This window comes from Delphinapterus leucas, chromosome 7 (genome assembly GCF_059928025.1).
Source record: "Delphinapterus leucas isolate spDelLeu-1000000601 "Yukka" chromosome 7, BTC_Dleu_Yukka2, whole genome shotgun sequence".
Classification (NCBI taxonomy): domain Eukaryota; kingdom Metazoa; phylum Chordata; class Mammalia; order Artiodactyla; family Monodontidae; genus Delphinapterus; species Delphinapterus leucas.
Window position 1 is genome coordinate 30,786,645 of NC_143135.1, and position 11,528 is coordinate 30,798,172.

The following is an 11,528-nucleotide window of genomic DNA, read 5'->3' on the forward strand; positions in this document are numbered from 1 at the left end:
TTCTGGTCTCTATTTTGTAGTTTGACTTGGGGATAAATATAAATATAAATATAGGGTAGGTTGGTAAAGGGCTTCTTTGGGATGTGAGTTACACCTTGCAGGATGGACAGGTGAAGTTTGGCCAGACAGAAAGAATAGAATAAGTGATCTGAGAAACTAGGAGTTTGGACAAAAGTAAGAATCCACATGCTTGCTGAGGGGGCACTACATTGTGGGATGATTAGACAGTCCCAGGGAAGACTTTGGACTTTATCGTGCTGCAGTGAAACACCAGAGCCAGGGGGGAGAAGGATGATGGTGGGCATCGGGAAGCTTACCCTGCAGAGTTGTGCAAGCTGGGAGTGAACACAGAGGATTCAAGTGTGAGATAATAAAAGGCTTCAACTAAGTTGTTGGCAAGAAGGACAACCTATACAACCTTCTCCCCCTAAAACCTTTTGAATGTCAGTCTTCTCTGGGCAAACAGGCGATGTGCATGGAAGCTTGACAGCTAATGGAAAAAAGGAGAAAGAATTTTACTAATAGGATTCTACATTTTTTTGTTTCATATGTTTCATTGAACAGTAAACATATACTGTTCAAGAAGCCTCTCAAGGCTGTTCTCTGTAGTTATTTACAACTGCTTTCAAGGGCAACTTGTGAAGATGAAGTGAGTTAATATGTAAAGTGAGACGTTGTTTTTCTCTCAACATGGTGCTACTCAAGGCGATAAGTAGGTACCATCATGCAGTTAAAGATTTAGGGGCATAGACAGGTTAAGTACATTGCTCAAGATCACAGACCTAGAAAGACCTAAGTTCAAGAGCACTTTTAATTTCAGTGCTACACTGCTCTTTTGATTAAGAGCAAAGTTACAGATTGAGAATTATACAGAGTTTTGAGGAAAAGAATAAAGTTAGAGAATTCATTCAATGGAGCAGTGATTAAAGATTATTTACCTAATTTGCTCAGCTAGATATTAGGCAAATACACAGATTGGGTAAATAGCAACATCAAAATTCTTTTTTAAAATCAATTTTTTCTTACAGGGATAGAAAACTTTAAAAAGAAATTAAAAATCATTTTTTTCCATGGGCATATTTGAAAGTTTGAGACTGGAATCTTAAGGAAGAAATTTAAGTAAGATGAAGATATCTACTATCCCAAAACTATAGTTGTTCTTCTGTGTTCTGTCATCTTGAAGAACAAAGTAGAACCAGAAGTGAGAATAATTGTTTATAACTTATGTGTAGGTTTGGTAAAAGTGAAGCTAGCATATAAAGCAATCCAACTTTACTTCTTGAAATTGCCACACTTTGGAATTTTCTAAATGTATAAATTCTAAATTTGCAGTCCAATTGCCAATGTTATAAAACTTATTCCTGGGCTGCAAGAAGAAGTAAGTCTTGTTTGTGAGAAATGGAAGTTCTTCACTCACTGAAAAAAGCCCACTCTACCCTGTTTGAAAAGAAAAAGGAAGGAAAAGAAATAAATTTACTTTAGTGTAACTCTAGAAAATTACTTTTCCAAGAATAAAAAAGTTAGTATATTTTTCTTAATTTTTGATGTGGTAAGTATACTGAAAAAATATGAAAAGGGAAACGTAATAATTCTTCCTTAAAATAGATTTGTTTTAGATTCTCAAAAATATCCTCAAACTTTTTCAAGTCTTTTAAAGATATCAGCTTTTGAAGACACCAGCTTTTCAAAATACTATTTCACACTAACATTGGATGATGACACGATTCTTTGTTTTATGAAGTTGTTAAGTAATAAAAAATGATTTTTTAAAAAGAATATAATGTTTATTACCTAAAAATTTAAAAAGGTAATAGACGTAGTACACAGGCCTTTTTTCCCCAGTATTTCTGTAATGTATCTAGTTGTAAAATAGACATCTTTAATATTGGGTTGGACAAAAATTTCGTTCGGGTTTTCCATAACATCTTATGAAAACCTGAACAAACTTTTTGGTCAACCCAATACTTATCTCTGAGTATGTGGTTATGTATTTTCTAATTGGAGGTATGGATGGAGATGAGAAAAGGCAAAAGAAAAAGGATCTGACCTAGAGTCTACAAGTGGAATCAAAAACTAGGCAGATGGCTATGGGAACAACCCACAGATTCGGGGCCTCTGCTGGGTACACAGCACTGCAGGGTACTTCCCAGTCTGTGAATCTCCCATCTTGGACTCACTGACTCACAGCCCATGGAGGGATATTAGACCCTTTACATATTACGCCCACGTTTACCAAGTACAATGCAGAAACTGAGTGGGATAAATGATATGTAATTCAGAAAAGAACAAGACACATGGGAAGACATCACTATGGCACAGAGAAAAAGCGAAGCAAAATATGCATTTGTAAACTCACAAGCATTTAAGATACCTGTATTCATTTCATCAAAACCCCAAAGACATTTCTCTGAAAGTCAATAGGTTCATTTCACATATGGCAGGCAAAGTAGAATAGAGACTGGCTTCTTAAACTTACGAAGACTTTGAATCATTCTCCCACCTGTGCATCAGACAATGTGAGCCTGGATAACCTCAGGGAAGGAATTTTTATAAGGTCTTTCTTGGGACGGGAATGTATTTTGGTACATGACATGGTGAATTGATTGCTCTAATGCAGCTGATTTAACAGAGCTCTTCTGAAGCCATTCTGACCTGGCAGTTCTGATACAGTTGGAACACTCTAAGGCAGCTTGAAACAAACGAACTCCCAGTCCTTTTTATAATTACCAAGTAATACGTGAAACAAATGCCCTCACCCATCCCCGACATGCACTACAGATTCCCACCTCTAGGGGTTTAAGAAAAGGAGAAGGATGGGGCAAAGCTTAGGGACATGGGTAAAATATTACATGGGAGTTAGGCATGTTTATTGTGTACATTACTTGTTAATTTTTTAAAAAGATAGTGATTTTTTCTCTTTTGGAAAATTTCTGTAAAAGTAGCCTGGGTACCAAACCAATTCTGTTCTTTGCACTATAATAGAAAGCTTCATCTTCAAGGGAACACATGCCCTCTGTAAGAAAGGGGGAGCTCTGTTTTTTGGTTTGTTTTTTTCACCATGTGCAAGGCACAGAGATCTTAGAGGGACCTTATATCTCCTTGAGATTTTTCACTCCTCTTGTGGCATATTCCTTTTGAAACAAAGGAGGGAGTCATAGCTATGTACCGAAGGGTTGTAGTCTGATAAAGTACACAGGTGAAGACCTGCTCTGCTAAAGTGGGGCATATTGAAACAAGGGGAAATATCCTTTTCTGACCGTGCAATGTACCCACTCCCTCCACTGCTGAGAAAGCTGAGCAGACTGCTTCCATAGAACAAAAGATTTTCTTCAAATTACCACATTTTAAATTTCAGTTTGCAATGACAAATACTACTGATGTCAGAGAAAAATATACAAACATTTCAGTACCAGTTCAAGGAGGTAGATAGGAAAACAAGCATTCATTCTGCCTCTGAGGGTTAAGAAGGACAGATATTTAGGTTCATATATATATAAGGTCATGCTATGTATCGATTTTTTCCCCCATTTTAGTCTTATCAATTTTATTTTGGGAAGTTTGCATCATGAAGTTAGTCACAAGAAATGAGTGTATAATTATGTCAATTTCACATGGAGGCTAAAAAACAATTACATTTAAAAATCTTCATATTTCCAATGTTTTATTAAAGTCTTCCATTTCATCCACCTATCTGGAAACACTCACATGCAAGGCTTCAACAGTCTGGTTTAAAATTGGTAGAGATTAGAGGGCCAGCAACCTCCTGTCCTCCAGGTCAATGATGTTTCTCTTGAGTACAAATTCTACCCCCATCCTCTCTGCTGCTTCCCTAGTTTAAGTTCTTAATGGCTCTTACAGGACAATTTCTAGGCCATGCTATGGTTACCTTGCTCCCAGGCACTACCTACGCCAATCCATCCAGCACAGATGACCATGCTCAAGACCTTTCTACAACACAGAACTGATCACTTCACTGTCTTTAGTAAGATAAGTACAAACCAAGAACCAAAGGGGTACACTGGAGGGGGAGAGAATGCATCAAGAGAAAAAGGAAGCTAAGAAGACATTCACAACCTTGTAGGCATTTACGAAATTATATGCATTTGGTAAAAATCAGAAAGATACAACTCTGAAAATATAAAATGCATCCTAAAGAAAGTAAGTAAAGCAATCTTCTTAAACTTATAAAGACCTTAAACTCATTTCTCTGGAATTTTAGGAAGAGAATCAGCCTGGGGAACTAATGGAAGGAAACATACTTGACCTCTGTGCTGGGCAAACTTCCTTGCCTAAGGGTTTAGGGCTGAGCTTCTTAGTAGGGTACTTAAGCCACTTCCTTCCTCGTTGCCTAACAATTTTAACTTCACCTATATTTTAAACTAATTGCAGTTTCCCGCACCGACCCTGCCCTTTTATGCTTCTCTGATTTTCTACATGCCCTTTTCTCTGTTGAGAATTTCCTTTCCTTCTATCTTTGTCTGACAGATCCTTCAAAACCCAGCGCAAGTATTAGCTCTTATTTGAGTTCCATTTCCTTGTTTCTTCAGAGTCCTTCTACATTCTAATTAACCTTCTATGCACACTTTCATGTACTTAAAATGATGTACTATACTTATTTGTTTCCATGCCTAGTGTCCCCTCCTAGACTGGATAAATCCTCTAGGGCAGAATCCATGTCTTTTTAAAACCTGGTATTTCCTTACAGCTTCCCACACGAGATAGGTGCGCGATATACGTGCAGTTGAATAGAAATTTATGACGGAATGATCGTTACCCATGCCTTCTTTCCAGCTGTGGCTGTCCCATGACAAGAGTTTTTTCTGGCTGATGTTTTTTTCATTTTTGAGTTCAACATCTAGTGCCAAGCAAAGATCAAGGAAAAGTGATCTGCATCTTGACGCCAGATTTTAAAAGTGTTTCCTCACTCTAAGGAAAGAGCAGTAGAGGAAACATTGCCACTGAGGACTAAAAACAAAATTCTTTGACAAATGTAACTGAGTTTGTTTACTTGTTCTGAGTATGAATGTTTGAAAATATGCAATGGCAGGGAAATAAGGTGTCAAATTCTACAGGCAAAAAGCCATAGAAGCAATATTTCAAAAATGGTCCATTAATTTCTTCTTTCACCTACCAATTGCACAGCTTGAGAATATATTTTCAAAATCTGATCTTGTTTTAAACCATTAAAATAGTTTCCGTTGTCTAAATAGCAGCCAGTCCTCCTTATATTATTCATGATTGCAGCCTGTCAGTGTGACTAGTTTTTTCCACTGTTTCACTGAATATAGTATCATTTCCATCCTGCTACTGCCTGATAGTACTGAGAAATGTAAGCTATAAAACTGAACCCGTCAAGAAATATTAATGGAGGGGGTGGCCATATACTTTTACAATGCTTAAAAGCATAAGCTGTAATAATAAAAAGTTGGCTTTTATCCCCTGAAAATAATCAAAAGAAGAACTCGAAGGAAATTAGAGTAAAATCCAACGGGATTACAAAATTAGGGCAGAGTTAAGGAAAAATATTTTGAGTACCAGAAGAAATCTAAAATAAATAAAAAATAATAATATACTTGTGATATTGCTATTTGACCCAGACAGTTGCCACTCAGTTTTGTAATTGAAGACTCTTTGAAGAATCTAGCAAAGCACTCACTGGGGGGAAGGCAGGAAAAACATCTTTCCCTTGATATCCATCTGGATTCCACCAGCTGGCTGGACTAGATAAAGAGGAAAATGGATTCCTGGTGGTTTAGACAGAAAGCACTAGAGCAAAACATTGTCAGGTGTCAGAATGTTGAGATTAAGAGAATGGAGGAAGCTAGCTCTTGATAAGGCTGGACTATGCTTGAACAGGAAGGGGACCATGTCATACCCTATTGATAACCATGGGACAAGGTGAAGCTGTGGGGTTCAAGTTGGCTATTTAGTAACATCTCCACACCCAGTAAAGTGTTGTAAGTCTAACATTGAAAACCATGCAGTTACCACACATGTTTGAGAATTTCAAATTCGAAAGGAGTAAGGTAAAATCTCTATCTTGGTGTATGACCCAGAAATCCCAGAAGAGATGTGTATAAAATCCAACAAGGCTGGTCAGTTGCCCAAAGGGACAGTGGTCCAATATATCCGGTAAACAGCGGAAAAGAAAGTTCAGGGAAAGTTGGCTTGTTAGTGTGTTTGTAGAAGTCAAGGTTCTAGTAAATACATATGAATCAGCATGTTTTCAGAATTTGAAAACATGAATTTGTGGGCCTTTGACCCACATCATCTTATGACACAAATCTTCAAAATACACAGAGTAAAGTATTAATACTTCCCACTTCTCCCCAGCACCTCTGTTTGAGCTGTATTACTGTGTATCTCCAAAAATCGTATTTAAAAAATAACTTTTTATCTATATTAAGTATTTACTTTGTCTCTCAGATCAAAAATTAAGTCTTCTTCATAGAGAACAGACTCATAGTTGCCAAAGGGGAAGTGGAGGAAGGATGGAGTGAGTTTGGGGTTAGCAGATGCAAACTATTATATATAGGATGGATAAGCAACAAGGCCCTTCTGTATAGCACAGGGAACCATATTCAATATCCTGTGATAAACCATAATGGAAAAGAATATAAAAAAGAATGTATATATATATATATATATATATATGTATAACTGAATCACTTTGCTGTACAGCAGAAATTAACACAACATTGTAAATCAACTATACTTCAATAAAAAAAAGAAAAAAGACTGAAAGCAAATTTAAAAAAAAACAACAAAGAATGAAGTCTTCCTTTTCGACCGAATCTGTTTACTGGAGATTTTCTGAATGTTTCTGTGTTCACAGATTCCCTTGGGATTCATATAAACTCTCCCCAAGCAATTTGCTGTGCACAAGCCTGACACACATACACACACACACACGCTCACATGCACACTCAGTGTTGTCAATGATGTGTATATCATTTCATGAGGTTCATAGATCACATAGTTTTATCTGATGCCAGGTTAGGAATTTCTGCCTTGTTGATTCTGCGTGGTTCTGGCCTTAGATAAAATTCTTAAGGGCAAGTCTGCCTCTGGTTCATCCTGCTGCTTTGCAGGGAACACTTATGGAGTATCTACAGTGTGCCAGCTTTTGTGTTAGATGACAAGGATAAATATTTGCTGCATTTCTTTTCTTTCTGTCTCTTTAGAATGTCTAGAACTGCTCTATGTTTCTTTCCATCTCTACCTACATCATCTGTGTTGGTAAATCATTAAACGTTCCACGTAAATTACAATAATATTTTAACCAAAGCACAAGGGTTTTAATTTGCTTCTGAGCAAATTTCTTACCAGACAAGTTTTAAAGGACATTGAAGACCATAGCAAGGTTACCTGGCAAAAACAATTCTCTCTGGAGCTTTCCTCTGGCCTGCTGTGAAAAGCATCTTTTCTTCAGCCAATCAGCTTCATATTCACTGTAGTGGTCGTTTGGCCACGTGATATGAACCTTATAATACAGAAAGCAAATATCACGTAAACGTTTATTATGCTTCTACGTACCTTGGTTCTCCACTCTTGCTGTTTCTGAATGTTATTTAAGGTTATCAGGGAATCGAGTGAGCCCTTGCTCTTTTTTCTTTCTGTTTTTTAACTTATATACTCACAGGCATAGAATAAGCTTTTGGAAAACAAGGAAACTGAAAGCCAAGGGGATACAGCTGAGATCTGAGGCCCTTTAAATATCACAAAGAAATAAAACCTGGCTAGATCTGAGTTCTTGTTCTATATTCTGAAAACCTGTGGTCCCTAAACTTTCTGTGATGGTTAGAGATCAATTAATATTCCTGCCAAGAGTGTCAGAAATAGTAATGATGATGAGACAGATAATAATAGTAGGAATAACACCATTTTGAGTGTATACTCTACAATGAGCGCTATAAACATAACCCACTTAGTCCTCATACAACTTGAGGGAGAAGCAATAACTAATACTCACATTTTTCAGGTGAGCAAAGTAAGAGGAAATAACATGTCTAAGGTCCCACAGCTATCAAGCACTGAACCCTGGGGGTAAAGTCCTTAATTAGAGATGGAGACAAGAGTGGGAGAGGATGACCTTGCTGGTCACACTTGCTCTTCTGATAACTATCTTAGCAAATTTGGAAGAGAGAAACACAGGGTGAGGCCACATCTAGTTTGTGGTTTTGAGAGCTATGCTTTCAGGAATCCCATACAAAGCCTTACACATTTACTCACGAATTTGACTAAAAATATTCATCAATACAAGTTTTTGAGCGCTCACCATATGCCAGCCACATGCTAAGATTTTTACTCATATTAGCTCATTGAATCTTCACATCATCCCTAGGAACAAATTTTGTTAGTATCCCTCATTTCTAGATGAGTAAACTGAAGCCCAGGGGCATTCCTTTTATTAGAGACATAGTTTGATTGTGTCTTCAAGGCTGCCACTCACTGAAGGAATAATGAGCAACACTGTACATTTTATTAAAATAATAGCAGCAGTAATAAAAATAGTAATAATAATAGCAGAAGCTTCCATTTAGTAAGCATGTGGACCTCGCACCAAGGACTATGCAATCACGGCTTTATGTATAAAATATGACCTAATAAAATATAATTCATTATGTAAATTATTGGAGACTAGTTCCTTTATTTAAGTTGAGAGAGAAGGCAGAGATAATTTAGAGATAGTTACCTTTTTCCTTTCAAACGTCAAGCCTTTGATACCGATGTTCACATCAAGCGCTTCGATGAGAAGTTTCCGTGCTCTTGCAGAATCCAGGTAGCAGTCGGGACACTGACAGTTGTCCCTCAGCCACACAGCGGGGTAGACAGACTCTACACCATCCTGCCAGAGGATTCGCATCAAATGAGCCCCATCCAGCGCTTCTGCCTTTTGGATGGCACAGTGCATGTTTCTGGTCCTTGAGGGTAAATCTTGTCAGCTACCTGCTATGACAAATCAGTGTTAAGAGGACTCTCAGGAAGATCGGCTCTGAACTTGACTTCAATTCAAATGGACTCTGGCTTCTGCTATTTGCTTGAGTTTGTGGTTTCACTTATCAACGCTAGGACCTTTGTTCTGATGAGAGTATTTCATGAGCTGTAAACAGAAACACAGTGACTGAAAGTAAACAAGATAAACGTGCTGAGTCAGGATCCAGTTGAAAAGAATTCCTTGTTTTTCTCACAGTAATTTTAGATAATACGTTCAGAACCAATGACACAGGCACTTTTATGTTTGCATAAAAGCTCTGGAAAATTTTTAAGGGAGAAAAATACTCCACAAATTGAAAGTGTAATAATCATACCTGTGCTATTTTAAGTGATGCCCAAGTACACGAGCTCCAGCCAAATTAAATATTTTCTATCATTCAACCTCCATACTTTCAAATCTCAGTTCCTCAGCTCATTCTGCCCCCATTGCTTGGGATGACCTTTCACAAACTTTTCTTTTCATGAGCCAACCTATCTGTATCCAGATGATCTGACAAATAGAGGCTTAAATAAGCAAGGAGTTTATTTTTCTTGCGTGAAAAGAAGTCCTAACATGACTGTCCAGTAATGGTAATGTGATTTCACAGAACCATGGGAAGCCCAGGCTACTGGTAGATTTTCTCCTTCTACTTCTTGCCTCATGTTTGCAAAATGACTGCTGCATCACCGATACCACATCTACATTCCAGAGTGGAAGAAGGGAAAAGGGAAAACATCATGTGGCAGCTAAGTCTACCTCATTTTTAAACATTTCCCCATCTAGCAACTTCCAAGTATATTTCACTGACCAGAATTATGTCACAATCTAACCTTAGCTACAAGGGAAGCTGGGAAACATAGCTGTTTACTAGTCACATGCTTGCTCTGCAGAAATCAGTGTTTTATTAGTGAGGAAGGAGAATAAGATAGAGTTAATATGCATTCAACAGCATTGATCACACCCTTTAAGACTTACTCATATAGACATCCTTAAGGAGGCATTTTGGAGCCTTTCAGATAACTATCAATGCCATTTGTGCCCAGTCTTCCTTATTTTTTGTTTACTTTCATAATTATCTCACTTTTTTTTGAGGTCTGAAACTTCATGGTGATCTTTGTATTCTCTAGTGCACCAGACACATAGAAGATATTTAATATATATTTGAATGATAACTCTAGCTTTACATATGAGGAGGAAAAATATAACTCTATTCTGTATTTAAGTAAGATTGTATCTACTGAAGTAAAAGCACGACTTACATAACTTGATCAAGGACAGGCAAAGTACTGCCTGTGGGCCAGAAGTTTTTGTACAGCCCATGAGGTAAGAATAGTTTTTACATTCTTAAAACATTTGAAAAAATAAAACAAGAACATGTGACAGGGAATGTATACAGCCTGCAGAGCCAAAAAATATAATATTTGCCCTTTTACAGAAAATATTTGCCAACCTCTGAGCTAGAGAAAAGTTCACTATGTTTACTCTTTTTGTTCTTATGTGTTGTATGCTATTTAAGGGTCTGGTTATATTATCCCAAATTAACTGGAAACATCCCTGCCCAGTGAAAAGTCTATGGCAATTACCCAAGTAAACAGCAGGAGAAAGAGGTTGGGGAATACCAGAATACAGATGATACCATCTTAAGTTCTCCCAAGGAGTAAGACAATTAAGGAAAAAAATCCTTATTTTTATCATTAAACTTTCATGCGTATCAGTGTATATTCTAAGCTTAACTCATTGTCAATAGAGTGTTTATTAATGAGCTTGAAAATGTCTTGGTAGAAAGGATTTTTATAAATTTCACACATTGAATTTTTTTTAACATTTTTATTGGGGTATAATTGCTTTACAATGGTGTGTTAGTTTCTGCTTTATAACAAAGCGAATCAGCTATACATATACATATATCCCCATACCCCCTCCCTCTTGCATCTCCCTCCCACCCTCCCTATCCCACCCCTCTAGGTGGTCACAAAGCACCGAGCTGATCTCCCTGTGCTATGCGGCTGCTTCCCACTAGCTATCTATTTTATATTATGTCCATGCCACTCTCTCACTTCATCCTGGCTTACCCTTCCCCCTCCCCTTGTCCTCAAGTCCATTCTCTACGTCTGTTTTTTTATTCCTGTCCTGCCCCTAGGTTCTTCAGAACCATTTTTATTTTTTTTAAATTCCATATGTATGTGTTAGCATACGGTATTTCTTTTTCTCTTTCTGACTTACTTCACTCTGTATGACAGACTCTAGGTCCATCCACCTCACTACAAATAACTCAATTTGGTTTCTTTTTATGGCTGAGTAATATTCCATTGTATACGTGTGCCACATCTTCTTTACCCATTCATCTGTCGATGGACACTTAGGTTGCTTCCATGTCCTGGCCATTGTAAATAGTGCTGCAATGAACATTGTGGTACCTGACTCTTTTTGAATTATGGTTTTCTCAGGGTATATGCCCAGTAGTGGGGTTGCTGGCTCATAACACATTGAATTCTTAATGGATACATTGTTTGAAGGGTGCATCTCCTACCACAATAAATACTGTTCTGTA

At 37.4% G+C, this 11,528-nt stretch overlaps 1 protein-coding gene across 1 annotated transcript in view; it reads right to left on the minus strand.

Annotated features, from left to right (window-relative positions):
• BBOX1 (gamma-butyrobetaine hydroxylase 1) overlaps positions 1–10,224 on the minus strand; it is a 70,968-nt gene extending 60,744 nt beyond the window's left edge. Inside the window, exons 1-2 of the mRNA XM_022583739.3 lie at positions 8,696–10,224; positions 7,369–7,483 (exon numbers count right to left, since the gene is read on the minus strand). Coding sequence (XP_022439447.1) covers positions 7,369–7,483; positions 8,696–8,914 — 334 coding nt within the window. The 5' untranslated portion in view covers positions 8,915–10,224. The remainder of the gene's footprint in view (positions 1–7,368; positions 7,484–8,695) is intronic.
• Between the last annotated feature and the right edge of the window lie 1,304 nt (positions 10,225–11,528).